The sequence below is a fragment of the Microplitis mediator genome, chromosome 4, assembly GCF_029852145.1.
Source record: "Microplitis mediator isolate UGA2020A chromosome 4, iyMicMedi2.1, whole genome shotgun sequence".
Classification (NCBI taxonomy): Eukaryota; Metazoa; Arthropoda; class Insecta; order Hymenoptera; family Braconidae; genus Microplitis; species Microplitis mediator.
In genome coordinates, this window is record NC_079972.1 from 2,543,192 (window position 1) to 2,561,911 (window position 18,720).

The following is an 18,720-nucleotide window of genomic DNA, read 5'->3' on the forward strand; positions in this document are numbered from 1 at the left end:
TCCATCCACTGGCAGACAATCCAGGGTTACTTTACGACCCATTAAAGAAGATTCACCTGGTAGAAGAAAACTGGTGCATCATTTCTTCCATTAATGTCCAAGGGTTGGTAGATATGTATCCCTTTGGGTGGGACCATCTACACTAAACCATGGTAGGTTGCGCTAAGGTTATCGATGCAGGGCCCTGCATGCATTACTTGAGAATCGACCTGATAACCGAAGTGCAAACCGCAATAAAATAAGCTCAAATTTGCTTAGAACAGCTTCTCGAGGAAACAGAGTTCAAAACTCCGCCACTTGACCGTAGCCAATGAGCTCCATTGTTCAGATTTACAGGCACAATCTCTCGAGAACTGTTTGGAACCATGGATTATGAAGATAAAGAACACATCAACAAAGAAATCAACAAATTATACCAAGACAACGCAGAAATGGTGCACCTAGTACAGAACGCTACAAACATCGTCAAGAGAGAAATTAATACTATTCTCCGGAGCGAGGCACAAATGCAATCTAATCTGGACAAACTTGCAGGCGTCACCCACGCATTCATCAACGCGACTTTGAGCTCTCTGGAAAAACTCGTATATGTGACGAAGGTTCTAATGCTGGGAGATGAGCGCCTGGAGATTGCCCACAACCACCTTCGAGTCTTGAGAGACGCTGAGTCCATAATCGAGGAAGCCAAGGCCGGTAGACTCTCTCCACAAGCCATATCACCGAGGATACTTTACAAAGCAACCGTCGATATCATGAGGAAACATCCTAACTTGAATCCACCTCAGCCGATCGACAGGATGGACATCTTAACGTTGTCAGCAGTGTCGACAGTAAGAGTGGCAAGGGCAAAAGGTTACTTGCTTATTATAGTAACTTTGCCACTGTTCCACAAAATTCCGCTGCTTTCATACGAACTGAGACCGTTGCCGAAACCAGAAAATCTAAATGGGAAAATTCAAACTCTGATGATTTTACCATCCAAAAAGTTCCTGATTACAGATCCAAACCTGCAAATATTTTATTTAGCAGACTCCGAATATATCAACACCTGTAAAAATATCGGAGATGACCTGTCTTGTCGCCCCGACATTCCATTCCAATCTACTGAAGTTCCGGAAGAGGTTGATTGTGAAATGCAACTGCTCTTGAAATCACCAGAATACATCTCAAGATCCTGCAACATCCGGACCATCCCCGAGTGTAAAAACGAGGAGAAATCTCAACCAACCAAATTCCTGGGCGTACTCGACTTGCAAAGAAGAAATATTAAGTCTCAAATGCTTAGACTTAGTGCAAAAGGATTATTACATCAACGGTACAGGAATGATCCACATCCGGGGTAGGTGTGAAATCAAAACTGGAAAGTATACGATCAAAAGCATAGATGAAGAGATCACTCATTTAAATATCACTCTCCCAAGATTGGACCTTGGAAGCTTTATCGTCGAATTTAACGGCCGAGCCTAAGGTCTCAGGATTTGTCTTCAAGAAAAACATCGACCTATTGAACACAGTCGACAAGTTCCAACCCTGGAGAGCAGGGCTGGAAGAAACGGAAACCCGGATGTCCGAAATCTCACTTCATCATCAGGAAGACGAGATACACCGAACGATGACGGCGGGAAATATGTCCGCCCTCGTCATCTTGTGTTTCATTCTCATCGTTCCAGTTGTTTTCAAATGTTGTAATTGCTCGAGCAAAAGGCGCTGTTTCACCTACAAGAAAAACAAGCAGCCAGTCGAGATACTTCACAAGACAGTAATAGAAACCAAACGTACCTCTGACTCCAAGCCAAAGCCCGTCCAAATTAAGGACCAACCAGAGGTCATCGAACTTCAGGAAACCCCGCAAATTCCAACTTGTGTCATCTTCTCTGCAAATAGAGGAACAACTCCAACTCGTACTTCTAGAGGTCTCCGTCTCTCCGATTGCAACGCACCAATATAATCAACCTAAACAAGATAATAATAATGTATAATCGAACTAAATTTGCGTGGTAAAAATAGCAATCCTCTTCTAATTATTTAGAAACTGACCCCGAAGTAATTTTAGGGGCCATTTTGGAAAACATTTACAAATTTTTGTATTCATTTAACCATATCTGTGGTTATCTTTAAAGAGGATTCCTATTTTACCACCACTTTATTTTAAAAAGAGAAACAGAACAATTAATTAAGAAACATATTACTAGAATTAAGTTTACCAGATAAATTTTAGAAAAAAAAAGAAAATTTAATAATAGATTTTTACGTTTAAACTATTAAAGAAATTTAAAATCACCTGAACATTCGAAAAAACAGGATAATTAGTAAATTCCTGTTAAAAACCGCGAAATCACTTTTCAAACTAAAGCAAATTATTTAAACGTTTTCCTTTCACAGCGCATGCGCGACTCCGAACGCAGACGACAGCCATTTCGTCATTTCTCTGTCGAATTCTCCTTTTAAAAATTTAAACCCCATGGAAACTCCTTAAAAAACTCCTTTTCACCACCTGTAACAAAAAAAAATGGAAGCAGTAAATAGATAGAAATTTTTCTTTCAAAAACCAACTTCAGAATGTTACTCACCTCAGACTAGTCATATGTTCCATAATAAACTAAAAACACTTACCTGGCGAATTTAGATAATTGCGCCGTAATAAAAAAAAAACTTTAAACTCAAAAAGAAAAAGGAAAACTAAGTTTTCTCTACGTATACACTTGCATATTTAACCTTATCCAAGTAGTATACGTCCCTTTATAGGAATGGGTGAATTTTCGGGTTGAAGAAACAATACACGATCTTTAAGCTCATTCTCTCTTTATTGAAAAGAGAAAACTGACAGCTAAACTCGACTCACAAGTGGTAACATCACTTTGGTTACCCAGCGAAAGCTGGTGATGGCCGAACTGCTCCATTTTCCTCCACTTCGTCAAATTCATCCTCTTCCAGCTCATCTTCTCCATCTTCCCGAAAGAGCCAGGAAATAGATTTCCAATCCTCCATCCAATCGTCCAAGTCCTCGTCCTTTTCCCTCCAAAGATGTTTACTCCATGCCAGGAAAAACTCACGCTTCAGCCGGAATGGACAGTCCGGTAGAGAACCCCGACTTAAATAATACTGGACGAACAAACAGATTAAGTACACTGCAATCACGATTAAATTTTGCTTAACACTCTAAAACTTACGTGTAACAGATTATTGCGCACACCACACGTATAATAGCACTCACAAGTATGAATGCTGGGGTCCCAATTTGCAAAAATCCTCCGAATATAAATAAATTCGGAATAAGATCTTATGAAATAATAAATGGGATCCCCAAGGTTATACTTTTGACCATAAGACGTGCAGATTGTGCCAGTTTCAAATCAGATGACTGACTGCCCGACTTAACGTATAAATGCACTGTCAGCGAAAATAAGACGCGCTAGCTGTAAGAGTGTTTATTAAATCACACAAAACTAAACTTAATAATAAAATAATGAAAATATTGAATCTTAAACACTATTGAAATAAATAACATGCATCTTAAAATCCACTCAAAATTTATTCTTTTGAATTCAAAACATTAACGCCTTTTGAATAGCCAGGCAATAGAAGAATCTTTTAAACTAGAATTTAATAGGCGTAGACCGTTCCTGCATCCTCGAATGTTGCGAATATCTCTTAAAACCTCCATCAAATAACTATCTCCAATGATAGCATCATCCGTAAAGTACCAATGTAAATTGGCGACGAGATACTGAAAATATTAAACAATAACTTGAAAGAATTAAAGAATTTCCCTAGAGGAATTTTATATCAATAAGTCTGTAATTCAATTACCTCTAACAAAGTAAGAACTCGACAATTCGCGCCCATCGGGGGCAAAGGTGGTATAATAGAATGTATCCAATCCATCTCATACTGGTTGGAAACGAACAGAAATATTGGGTCCGAATCCCGGTACCAACGAGCTTGTATCTCGATTGAAATATCTTCCAGCAGAATCGGTAAAAGATCCATCTCCGGATCGGCAATCTCGATATGTTGGTGGTTAAAACACATTTTCAATGATGAACCCTGAAATTACCGAATTTCAGTGCATAAATTACGGAGTAAAGTTCAGATAAGGAGTTATCAAATTCCTCATTTTTAATTTAAAATGGGTTTCAATAAAGAAAAGAAGTATTATTTTTTTTTGTTCGGCCAACTTACCCCGTAACTGTAACAAACATCCACCAACCGTAAGAACAACTTGATAAAAACGTAATGTTCGAATATCATCTTTTCCTATTCCATAAACAAAAAGAATTATAAAAATAACCGTGGCCTTGCTAAATCAGCAAAATTGAAAACCGACCACGAATTAGACAAGCGAAACACGAAAATAGTAACGAAAAGCAAATTTCCAAACTCCAGACATTACAAAGTAGTTTGAGAAAAATCTTATTGAAAAATCAGCGGATACATTGATAACAACCTGTGAAAATCATTCCACATGCATGCTACTCATTTAAATGACCTCCATTCTTAAATTTTCAAGGTTAATTTTTCAGCATTATTATTAAAAGCTATCAATTATTCAATTTATTCACGATATAAATCATACCATTGATTTATACATGAAATAAGCTGGTTTAGAGAATAGTCCCTTCAACGACTGTAAGATGGAGACACTTGCCGGTAAATCTTTGATCAATACGACGGTCGGTACTTAGCATCTCATTGATGTTACGCCGTCGCGTGAGTTGCGATCGCGGGCAAAGAAGAGACCGATTGGACAGCTGTTGCTCTCTGTTGTGTAACTCTCTCTCTCTTGCACGCCCGAGCGAACTTCATTCTCGCGCTCTCTCACTCTTATACGACTATCCTATGCGGTCAATAATAATCTTTAATTAATTACTAATTAACTAATAATAAATTAAATAAATTATCATTTACAAAGAAAGGAAAAATTATTTTTAAGTTAAATTTATAAACTAAATTAACGAAAGCTTATAGTTATTTATATTACTTGAATAAACTAACTCTAATAATAAATATTTTATCTAAATTAAATTCTTAACTAAAACTTAAAAACTAAAACTAATAAAGGAAATAATTTTTTTTGGGGTAGAAAAAAAAAATTTATGAAAAATAAACGCCACACACAAAAAAATTCATCAAAATCAATTTTATATTTTTCAATTCAACGTATAAAAATTTATTTTTGTTTTTTTTGAATTATTTTTTTTTGTGTTTTTTCTCCTCTTTCGGTCGTCCCTCACTGACTGGACATGGGGACTCCCGCCGGATCCTACTGGAGCCTCACCAGGGCCCTCGTCCAGTCGCTAAAAAAAAAGGGGAGAAAGAAACATTAATAAAATTGTCCAGAATTAAAAAATTATTTTCAGATGAATTCTAACTCTTACCGTAATAGGCTTTCCGCCGTCTCCATGAGGCAGACCGATAGCGTCTCGATCTGCTCGTGGTTGGGAGCCATAACTACTTCAAATGGCCCCGTCGACTCCAGGGCGCCCTCAAAAAACCAGCGGGCTTCAGTTAATTCTGGAGGATGATGCCCTGCAGCTATCAACCACACGCTATCAATCACCTCGATAGCGTTGGTCGGGTTTATGAATCCGACCAGACTCTCGACCATGACGCCCAGGTGCAAAATCGTCTGAAAGGAAAAAGAAAGTTTAAATAGAGCAACTGATAGAGGAAAACCGATAAATACTATTAATAAATAGAGCCACACTTACCCTTGATCCGCCGCAGTGTATCACAAATTGCATCCAGGACGAAAAGCCCTGGATGTGTTCGTCGGTGGCGTACATTTTTATTACTTTTTTTTTTTTTTATTATTTCACTGTGCGCTAACGAAGATCGATTATACACTAAAAATAACTCCCAGCGTCAACCGGAATGTGTACCGAGATAAGAGGTAACCAGAGATCAAATTCACTCGTGCAGACGCGGCAAAATCTAACTCGCAATGGAACATCGCTAGATGTCGGGTCAATGCAGATTTGCACTAATTGCGAACTGTTCTCGCCAGCTTATTTCTTTGCCTTAATTTTTTTTTTCAAGGTCATATTTACGCATATGTGTATGCATCATATGCATGTGGAAAGATAAATTAAACAATTGTAACACAAAATTTTAAGTAATGATATAAGTTAATCTTAATATTTAGTGATCATAATATGTACCTTCATCTAAGTATTATTATTATTATTTTTGGTGATGGGAAATAGTAGATTTTAGGAGAAAACTATACAAATAGTTATATTAATATAAAACTATGCAAAAAAAGGGGGAATAATCTCATAAATTTCTTATATGATCTTATATTTTATACATTGTATATTAGTCGTAAGATATTTCTAAAGTTTACTTGTAAGCGTTATCACGAGCTTTCCAAAAGAGGGTACATATGTTTAGGAAAGCAAGAGAGTTTTGCAACCCTCTTACTTTCCGGGGAATTGTTATGTCCAAATAATTTTTTTTTTTTATTATTATTTTAATAATTATTTAAAATACTTATTTCTGAGCTCCTCTTTGCAAAGCGCGCGAAAACGCAGCGTCAGCTTTTTCACCTTGGTTTTATTCGGCAAAGAATAGTGGGGAGACACCTGCAATAAGTTTAACGAATAAACAATAAACTGTCGTCACTTGTAAAACCAAAAATATAAATAAAAAATCCTATTGTTTATAACAAATTGTTTATTGTATAAGCAATTAAAATTTGAATAAAGATAGGAAATTTTTTTTAGACATCAAAGAGCAAGATAAATCATGATTTTAGAAAAAAAAATTGTTCCTTAATTTTCATAACAAGTGGTAAAAAAAAAAATAGTTAATTAACAAAGGCGTTTTTAAGTAATAAACAAATTTTTTTAAGAAACGGTTTTATTTTTTAAATCATAATATTCATCAAAGATTATGTTATGAAAAAAAATTTTTTGATTATCTTATAACCAACGCATTTGTTTATAACAATTTTTTAAACAATATGGGATAAAAATTATTAAAAATCATTTTTAAGTAGCTTATGACCATAAGAAAACGGACCAATAGCAATATTATGAAAAAAATATTTTCTTCAATGTTTAATCGAGATTGATAATTTTTCACTTAAGTAAATTGTTAATAACAAAGTGTAAATCAATAATTTTTTAATTTTTCCAACGGTAATCTATTCTATAGCCTTTGTAAAATAGCTCCATAAAAGGAAAAAAATCCAAAATTAATAGTTTAACAATTATCGCACTTTCAATGTTCGTGCTACAAAGAATTTTTAATTAATTAATGGATAACTAATTGAAAAATCGCGATAAAAATTTTTGATCGCCGGATTATTGTTCATTGATCTATCCTGTAGGCACCTGAATGTTTTCATTTCTTAATTTTCATATTTAATAAGTTTAAATAATATTTTGTTATTAAAGGTCCGAAGTGGGCGGAGCTTACGCAAGCGAGAGTTCCCGTTTTCGGCCGTATTTTCAACCCCGTAGAAAAATTATAAATATTGGTTCTAGAGTTCGGGGAGGCAAGACTTTTTTTTAGGAAATTTCTTCCTCTTTTTGGATCTTTTATCAAATTTCCAAAATTTTTAATACCTTTTGAAATATTCGCAAAAAACAAAACCCCCTTTTTTTTCTTTACTAAATTGTTTACAACTTTTGTAATTTTTGCAAGCCCCACTCCAAATTTTTCAAAAAGTTTCTATATGCGATGACGAATCGAATGACACCTCGATCATAATTTTCCGAGGCGAATAAAAAACTTTGACCTAAAAGGCGCATGTTGACTAGACTATGGATTTTCAAGAGAATCTCCATCTCCTTTTTCATGGAACAAAATACAATAAGTTTGAATTTGTCACTCAATCATCATGAATGTAATCCTTGTATGATAAAAATTTATAAAAAAAATCAAAAAATTCCTAATTTAAATATTTACTTATTATTTATGGACTTTACCATGATAATTTTATCCTTTAAATTTCATAATTAAGAAAACATATTAATCAATTCGAAAGAAAACTTGTTTACGCAGTCACGATAAAAACATGAAGCCGCCTAATGTTTTTGAGATAGTTAGTGACACGACGAGTGGCCCGGTAGATTCAAAAATACTCGTCTACACATGCACTGTAAAGAGTCTAACGCTGCTTAATGTTTTTTATACTGTGAGTACGAATCTTGCAATAAGTATACGAACAAAATGAGAAAGACAGGAAAAATTTAGCGGGAAATTTAAATAAAAAATATTTTGGAGTATCTCGATCTTGTAAATTTTTTTTTTCTCTTCACCTTACATTTATCGAATAACTAACGCAAAAATAAAAGAAAATCTGAAAAAAATTAATTTTCTAATTTTGATAACGATTACACAATTTAAGGAACAAAAGTTGTTCCATTAATTGTTTTGCAAGACTTTCAGCAATCGGACCGGACAAACGGTTCAATGGATCAATCTGAAAATTCCCAGGGTGTTTAGGGGAAATTAAGCTGTAAAATCACTTGGCAATATTGACCTTTCCATCAATATTTGCAAAGTAGCGATGAGTTGACTAAAAAACCAGAAAATGGCCATTTTTTGGGGGTTTTTCAAATAGATGTTAAAGATAAAAAAAAATTATTTTTTTTTTAAAATCGAAATGTAGCTTGTAGGGAATTTATTCAAGTTTCTTAAACTGTCCTTCAAATTAGTGTGCGACTACTAGTTGCTGAGATATCGATAATCAAAGACAGAAGGATCCTTTTTCGATTGAAGGCTGATATCTCAGCAGCAAACTATCGTACAGAGAAACAAAAAAAGCAAATTGTAGCTGATTAAATTTCCTAAACGAGCCATAAATTGGTTTTTTCGAAAAAAAATTTCCCGGCTCCATAGACCTAAAAAACAAAACTATAAAATTTTGAAAAATTTTGTCCCGACATTTTTCTTATGATTCTGCAAAAACCGTGGCTAAAAAAATTATTTTTCTAGAAAATCTTCAAACTAGAGATTTCAAGCTTCAATTAGCTTTTTCTATTTTTTCGATACGATCATTTTTCACGAAAATACAGCCTTCCAAAAATCACTATAAAATTTATAAAATTTTCTTGTTTCTTTAATTTTTTGGATAAGTGTATATCTTACAGCATAATATATAAATAGATAGAAACTATTGTGTTCATGCATTATTGTTCATTGCCATCTAATTGTGAATCCTCGTCTTCTAAAGATTCGGAAATCGATATCGTTGATGGCAAGGACACTGCATTCTCATCGTCGGAGATAGTTAAAATCCAAGTTGAATCAAGAGATGACGTTGACTGTTGCCGTTGAATTAACTCTTGTTGTTGATGTTGTTGTCGTCGAATCAACTTAATAGCTTGCATGTTATTTTTAAATATTTCATGAGCTGCATTTAAGATGAAAAATGGTGGAGTATTAAATCTTCTAACTGGTTCTCTTTCAATTAACCATATCAATCGCTCATCATTGATTTATAATACAGTTTCATCGCCATTGATATTAATACTGTATCCTTGTATATTACCCCCTCCAGCAATGATTTGTTGTAATTGTTCTCGAATAATTGAAGTAATTTGTTCCACAGAATACCATTGACACCATATTCTTGGCCACATCACATTATATCTTAGATTTAGGTTTAAATGATACAAAATTTCTGCAAAAATAATATAGTAAATGAATTAACACTTATCATAATAATAACCAATAAAATGATATAGAGAATTATCTATACCAAGTATGTCATTTTTTTTAGTTAATCTTCCTATGTCGTCGTCACAGTCACCAATAAAAAAATCTGTCTATCGGTTGACTCTGCGGGCCAGCCCTAAAACTTTCTGCTGTTTTCGAGCTCCTTAAGCTCAAAAACTTTGTCGTGAATACATTATGTACGTTTGTATGCCATTGTTTTCGAAAAAAACTGTTTTTTAGCATTTCTTTCTCCCAGGATATCTCGTGAACGAATCAACAGATTTCGATGGTTGAGGTGGGAATCGACGCGTTTATCTAAGAAAAAAAAAATTTTTCAATTTATCACTACTTTATTTTGTCAAAAATATATTTTTTTTAATTCATCACCACTTTATTTTATAAAAAATATATTTTTTTTAATTTTCGAAACAATAATGATAAATAAAGTAATTAATTATGATTAAAAAGATACTCACAATAGTAGAAATATTGTCACAGGAATAATATGTACGCTCGATGTTAATGATCACAATAAATTACGACGTCACAAACAAAAAACTTAAGTTCTTTTTCCAAACTTCTTAAAAAAAGTATACCACCCCATATGACACCTATGTGTGTGAGAGAGAAGAATTTAAATAACCAATGGAATTCTGACGTCAGAGGTGTTGATTGTGGTCAGTTAGGTTACGACGTGCTCGACCACACTGCTATGTTTACATTTTATAAGAACTATAATTAAATAATTATCCACGTTCATTACATAAAAAAAGTGATCACGAGCATATTGAATTATCAAATTGATCAGTTCTGGCAATAATCATCACTTTAATTAATATAAAATTGATGCACAAAAATATTGCGCGGGAAAAAATTCCGAATAAAGTCAACTGGTTAAAAAAAAAATCCAACATTTTTTTAGATATCGTTTTATCGCAAATATTTTTGATTAGATAATTTTATCAGACAATATTATTTTTAATTTAAGAATTGTAAATTGAAAGAATTTTAATATAAAGAAACTCTGCCATCTTACGGTGTGACGTAAAAAATCAATATATCCAATCGTTAATGGCGATGGTAATATCAAATCCAAAAAAAAATCTTACCTTTTGTCTTAAAACAAAAAAAAATGTATACTTTGGTAAAACAACATGATGACGACATATTTTATAAAGGGGGTGGGCTTTTCTATGTAATAACTTGTCACCGAATGTGATAACGAGTTGTTTTAGTTAATTAATGTCAATTTATCATCAGTTTTGGCTGCCAAGATGCATTTTATTTATTTGATTCATAGTTTAATTGCAATAATAATAATAATTATTATTTAATATCTTTTAAAAATAATAATTGTACAAAAAAAAGTTGAATTTTATTGATTATTTAAATTATCAATTTTTATATTTTTCAAAAGCATGCAAGTAGTTATTATTGTTGATATTCTTTTTTTCATCGCGGGAACTTTAAAAATCAATCATTTTTTATTTTTTTAAGCACTTTATACCAAAAATACAATTGAACACATGTCCTGATGCAATATTGAGCATTATTTCGAAAAATCAATTAATCATATATAGAATAAAAATTGGTTGTTATTTACGCGCGGGAAAGAGTTATATCTACCAAGGCGACCTCTACTGAGATAGACTAATATCACACATCAATACTAGTGATCGATAATGGCGGTAAAATTTTTCAATTTGAATAAATTAAACTCATGATAGTAAAAATTATAAATTCAATAATTACAGATACCAGTCTAATATTTCTTTCTTCAAATGAATTAGGCAATTCGTTTCAAACTTAGAATATCTAAAAAATTAATCAACATATTTAAAAAATATTAGTAAAGAATGGATCCCTAAGAGAGATCCGAACGAAAATGTAGCCAACGCAACAAATGCAAGAAAATTTAAAAGCAAAGTTGGTCAATAACAAAATGTATACATCTAATAGCTTAGATATTACACGAAATGAAGTACAAATAGAAATAAAAACTTTAAATTGATATAACACTCACACTTCAATAGTAACATGTGATAATTGATCAAAAATATAGTTAACAACACGAAAAAAACAAAAAGTATGAATTACAAACTCTTTAAAAGTATCTATAAGTTCAATTTTTTCAAAAAAGAGACAATTCATATCACGTCGAACAGAAATTCAACCGTCGGTAAAGTGAATCTTGCTAGGTAACTAACTATCTAAGTAATGGAGTTTTAAGGTTTAATGGAATTTAATAGTTATTGGCGTAACTAGTAGGGTAAGTGATTATACACTCAAAAATTAAAATTGACATGACACATTTAAAATATCATTTCAAATAATGTTACAACATCGGCACGAAGTCGGCAAAGTAGATCAGTTCGCCTTTTAACAAGAAAGGCTTGTATGTGTTGCACGCACCGAGAACATCCAAACCAATGGTTGCATGGCCGACAAATATGATTGGTAATACTTCCTTCACAAATCGTATAATCAGTAATATGCTGTCCAACTACGAATTCTGGAAAAAAAAAATTAATTTTAAACAACAAGCTGATATCATCTGAGTAAAATAGTGAAATTTTTTATATCGGTATTTAAGAAAATTCGATACTAAATTGAAAAATGTAAACAAGATTTATAATCAAATTTTCATTGAACAGTTGGGAAAATCTGTGCACCCTTGCTCCATTAGAACTGCTAATGTTAATTTAACAATTTTTCAAAACACTTGGGTTCTATCTTCTATCAGTTATCAAAATGAATAAGTAATTTAACTGTATTTCTTTTTATTTATTACTTTATTTTTATTTATTTAATCAACAAAGCAAGAAATTATTAAAGTGAAATTTATAACAATCTGTATTTTGTCATTTTGTCCAAGTATATTATTATAACGACGTGGTCGTCAGTTAAATACTATGAAATTATTAGTTTGGCATATCATTTAATGACAATTGTTGATAATTACCGATTCTAATAGGATCTCCCACAATGAAATCATCAATGTGTTGAATATCAACGGCTCTTCCATTTTTCAATTCATTCATGAAATGACTCACACAATTAATAAATTGTGGGATACCATACTGATTATTTTGGTATAAAAACCAAGCGCGATGAATGATTTCATTTCTTAATAAGTTCTCATTACTTCGAGATTCTTCCGTTGTGGGATTACCATTTTGCAATGATTCGTATTCGATACGTTTTAAATCTTGCAAAATTACAAGTTTTTCTAAAAATAAAAAAATATATTCATCAGGAATTTTCAATTGCAATGAAAATAATTGATAAGATAGTTTAATCTACAGAGCAAAAAATGCGCAAAGAGAAATTATAGAAGAAGTGACACGTGGCCCAATAGGGATGATAACCAAGGAGAAAAAAAATTATAAAAGAGTAAAACTACCTGAGTGGAATTCTGGCTAATGAAGATGAGTTTAGAGCCAGTCACTAGCTTAGCATTACTAGCTAGCAGATTTGGCTAATGACGAGCTCACTGTTGGCTAATTTTTGTTTCAAGAATATTTTTAGCTCACCGATATCTCTTGAGTGAACAATATTTATTATTTACAGATGGCGCTGTAAAAGAATGAAATCTTGACTCACCATTGCCTCACAGCTGGCTCAAAGTAACTGGTTATAGATGGCGCTATTTTCAAATAACTAAATAGCTCACTATAAGCTTATAGCTATCCATTATCTATTATTTACAGATGGCGCTGTACGAAAATGAAATTCTGACTCATTATTACATCATAGTTAGATCGGAATAATTATTTATAGATGGCGTCGTTTTCAAGTCAAGAGACGACTCACCACAAACTGATGTCTGGCCATTATCTATGATTTATAGATGGCGCTCTATAGAAATGTAACGCTGACTAATTATTACCTCACAGCTAGCTCAAAATAATTATTTATAGATGGCGTCGTTTTCAAGTCAAAAGACGACTCACTATAAACTGATAGCTGACCATTATCTATGATTTACAAATGGCGCTATATATAAATGTAACACTGACTAATAATTACCTCACAGCTGGTTCAAAATGATGGTTTATAGATAGCAAAGTTTTCAATTCAAAAGATGGCTAACTGCAAACTCCTGGCTGGTCACTACTTATTATTTACGGATGGTGCTATAAAAAAAAGAATTTACTGATTTGTTATTGGTTTTTATCTAGATAATACTTATTATTCTAGACAGAAAAAAAGTATTTCTTGACGCAGAAAATTTTTACTTGTCCTAGGAAAGGAAAAATTTTACATAATGAAATGAAAATGAAAATTTTCTGGGAGCGAGAAAAACCTTTTTGGGACGAAAAATTTTTTTTAATCTCACGAAATTTTACGATTTATTATTTAGAAGGTAAAATATTATTGTAACCAATTTATACTCAGCTCAATAAGCATCAACTAAGTAAATAACAATAAGTCAACCTAACCTCAAATGAGTAAAGACGACGCTACATAAAAATGTAACTGGAACTCACCAGTATCTCATGGTTATTCAACAAAAATTGGTTACAGATGGAGCTGTACAAAAACTGAAACTTACCTCATCAGTATCTCATAGTTATCTTGTCGCTAATAGTTACAGGCGGCGCTACATAAAAATATAACTGCAACTCATCAGTATCTCATGGTTGTCTAGGTAACATGAGTTACAGATGGAGCTGTATAAAAAATAAAATTCTTCTCGCTCATATCTCATGGTTATCGTGTCGCTAATAGTTACAGGTGGCGCTGCATAAAAATATAAATGTAACTCACCAGTATCTAATAGGTACCCAGTAATTATTAGCTATAGATGGAGCTGCTTAAAAAATAAATTTTACCTCACCAGTATCTTATAGTTGTCTAGTCACTATTAGTTACAGATAGCACTGCATAAAACATATATGGATCATCAAATTGTAGTCGATTCCAACGAGCAGTAGCAGCTCAGTGGATTACACGCGAGACTCATCATCCCAAAGATTCGGGTTCAACTTCCGTCACCGCCCAAGTGGACATCACGATTAATTCGATGATAAACTCATAAAAAAATTAATCTAAATACAAATTGTAAAGTCAGTGTAAAAAAAAAAAAAAAAAAAAAATTTTTTTTTTTTCAATTTTCGAGTCATCATAAACTCATATTTTTTAGCTAGCCACTGGCTACTTTTCATATCTTGTCATTAGCTCATTTTTTTAGCCAGCGATAAGCTATTTATAATTGCACACTTACTACCTCATTGTTTTAACCTAGCTATTGGATATATGTTTGAATCTATCCACTGGCTTGTTTTGATCAGTCAGCCATCGGCTAAGATGGCGTTACATAGTGAGGTTATGGTTGGCCAATTCTATTAGGCAATGATGAGGTATAACTAAAATCTGTTAGCTACGGGCTGGCCACTTATGAGTTTTAATTCTATTCGGGTACTATTACAAAATTGAAAGACAGAAAATTAGACCTCATCAACGCAATCAGAAACGCTTGAAGTAAAATATGTAAATACTTTTGTATATATCAACAGTTTGAATAAAACATAGTCATAAATACAACAAACCTGTGAAGTCCCAAATATTTGAATGAGTTCCGAATCGTAGTCAGTACTTTGTTATAAGCTTCAGAGAAATTATTAGTCCGAAAATTTTGAAGAAAAACCGAATACAAATTCGTTGTTATTCTATTTATCCATTGATCATGAAAATATTTTGATAATTTCTTAAATTGCAATAGGAGTGCTGGTAAAGTAGTACTAAGTATCCAATAAAACGCTAATTCAATATCTTCACCAGGAAATAAAGGCTGGACTAATAATTTTTGTATAAATAATCGACTTTCATTGCTTTCATTGAATGCATTTAGAAGATGTAACTTCGTTATCCTTTTCATTATCGCCTATATAAATGAATAAATAAATAAATGAATACATAGATAAATAAAGATAAACAAATTAATTATGCTGTTCTTTACCTAGCAAAAGTGAAAGTAACATTGGATATGAGTAACTTCTGGATAAACCCTTCGAATAGCTGCAGCTAGAGCACTTTCAAAATCGGTGTTAATTTTTAATGGACGCAAATGTTGTAACGAGTAAAATTAAGTTAAATTAAAATTATTGAAAAAATTATCAATTAACGTTAAATAAGAACAGAATTAATTATGAATCAAAACCAGTTTAATTTTAAATATACCAGAAAATCGGAATTTAGATGAACCAGTTAATCGAAATTGAAATCAAACTCGCAAAATTAAACATTAAAATCAACAGCTACCCCTTTTTGCTCGGTTTAGCTCGCCGGAGTCCAGGGTTGAAAAGGGGTCTTTGAAATATAGACAGTTTTTAAATAGAAACAATGATCCAAAAACTTTATTTAAATAAAAACCTTTTTACATGGGCTTCGAGCCCTGTTCTACTACCTTTACAATAGTTAAGATAGATTACCACGATTTATTTATTTATAGTCACGATTTAATTACAGTTTAATCATGGTTTATAATTATTTTAAATAATAATCACGGTTAATTATTATTTAAATAGTAATCACGGTCACGCGGTCAATTAGCGACTTCTCTGTCGCCCACACACACACACACACACACACACACATATATATATATTAGGGTGGCGCAAAAAAACCGACTATTTTTTTTTTTTCAATCTCGCATGAAAATTTGTTGGTTTACGATGTTTTAAGAAGCCTCTCCACAAATCAGCTCGATAAAAAATTTTTAAGAGGTCGCTCACGAATTTTGAAAATATCGAAAATGATCGAAAGTAGGATTTTTATTAAAAAAATTTTTTTTTTCTCGTGGCAGCAATAGTTTATATTTGTAAAATCATGACTATGCTGAAAATTTCAGCCCAAAATTTAAATATTTAAACGGCGCTCAAGAATTTTGAATGTTTCCGAACGCAGTCTCTTGGACGTTTTTGAGCGACCCTTAAATATTAATAATAAAGCTTCTCGATTTTTTCACCATCAATTTGCATGACAATGAATGGAAATATAACCCGAGAAATAGAAATAATAAGTTATTTACATACTTTTTTATTTTTTAATTCAATTTGTAGGTTTTTTCGCTTATTCAAAACTGACCGAATTTCATTGTTTAAGACTGTTCTGTATATTTTTGGGTATGCAAAAGTTATATTTAAGTGAAATGACTACAATTGAGTTATAAAAACTAATTCAAACTATTAATTACATATTATCAGTTAATATTCGAAATTCTTGAGCGCCGTTTAAATATTTAAATTTTGGGCTGAAATTTTCAGCATAGTCATGATTTTACAAATATAAACTATTGCTGCCACGAGAAAAAAAAAATTTTTTTAATAAAAATCCTACTTTCGATCATTTTCGATATTTTCAAAATTCGTGAGCGACCTCTTAAAAATTTTTTATCGAGCTGATTTGTGGAGAGGCTTCTTAAAACATCGTAAACCAACAAATTTTCATGCGAGATTGAAAAAAAAAAAATAGTCGGTTTTTTTGCGCCACCCTAATATATATATCTTTGTCAGGTGGGGTTTTCGCGGACTTTTTCTTATATACCTTGGTGCTTTAGTGGACTTTTTGGGTTTTCGCGGACCGTCCGCAATAACCTTATTGACTCTATAGCTTTAGCGGACCGTCCGCGTTGGGTGTATCAATTGTACAGATAATGCTAAATCCTGCATGACCTTATTGCAATTGAATCTTAATTTTATTATTAAGAAAATTACTCGATAATCAAACCCCTTATAGACCCTCAAACGCCTAATCAAGTTTGTCACGGGCGGCACGGTGAGCGATTTAAATAATAATTGTAGTGTTTTTATTAATTTTAATAAATAATTCTTTGTCTTGTCTGACCATATCGTTATTAATTCTTCATTCTATAATTAGAAAAGAGTACCTGAAGAATTAAGTTCTGGTTAGACCGTTTGAAAGCTAGGAAAGTCTTACACGGGCGGTACGGTAAGTAATTTAAATAATGATTGCGGCGTAATTATTAATTGTTGTGAATAAATACTTAGACCTGCATCACCTTATTGTAATTGAATCTTTATTTTATTAAGGATGTATGAGCGTGACAACAATATGTAATTTAAACCCTCAAAATTTTTTTAATGATAGATTTATACCGAAAGAATTTGCTGTCAAAATTTCAGCATAGGTAACGGGGCAAATTTTTAAGAAAATAATTATTAAAAATTGAGATAAAATACATTGCTCTTATGGAGAAACGGGTAGTCTTGACACTAAAGCATCAAATATAAATATGCTAAAGTATTTTTCATGTGAAAAAAAACTATAAATAAGAAAGTTGATACTTATAGTAATTTAATAAAATTATAAAAACACTATGCAACGGTGCATCCTAAAGAGCAAAATTAAAATGAAATTTGAATAAATTAAGTTTATTAATTTTTTCTCGCCATGACATAAGACTTGGCAACGTTTCACTTTTATTATGAGCGCCACAAAAAGCTGGTGTAGAAAATATTAAACACGGATGTAAATATAACCTCACTTTTAGATTTAAAAATAAAAATAACATGACACATTGACAAACGCAGTGACGTTTATATTAATATTTATATTATTAAAAATAATAAATAAATGAATTTTCAATAATTAAAATTAAACAAAAAAATACATGCATGACAGTTTTTAAAATTGACACTTGGCAATAATTATTGTTTAATTATTGAGTTGCGCAATACAAAAAAACTGTGGTAATCATAAATAATTATAGTTAAAAAAATTATTTTATTTATTTTGAATTTCCTCAAGTTTTAGTATTAGTGATTGTATAATTGCTTTAGATTTTGTGATGCGCGGTTTTCCTCCAATATCTTGTCCAAGCAGAATCTTTATTCCTTTCTCTCCATTCGATGTATAGGTATCTATGATATTTTTTAAATTTATTCCAGCTTCAGCTAATTTTTTTACCATATTGGCAGATAAACCACTACTATTTTTCTTACTATTTTTATTATCGTGAGAGTTGTTGACCATTTTTATAGCGTTTCAAGAGCTCTGTCATTTTTTTAAAACATTCAAATATTAGCG

The 18,720-nt window shown here is 32.0% G+C and overlaps 1 protein-coding gene across 1 annotated transcript; it reads right to left on the reverse strand.

Moving 5' to 3' along the window:
* Positions 1–5,211: 5,211 nt before the first annotated feature.
* LOC130667017 (uncharacterized) lies at positions 5,212–5,834 on the reverse strand. The gene is made up of 3 exons (XM_057468384.1): positions 5,712–5,834; positions 5,379–5,629; positions 5,212–5,297 (listed from the first exon to the last, which is right to left on the reverse strand). Exons 1-3 carry the CDS (start codon positions 5,784–5,786, stop codon positions 5,264–5,266), a joined length of 360 nt encoding a protein of 119 aa, XP_057324367.1. The 5' UTR covers positions 5,787–5,834; the 3' UTR covers positions 5,212–5,263.
* Positions 5,835–18,720: the final 12,886 nt, after the last annotated feature.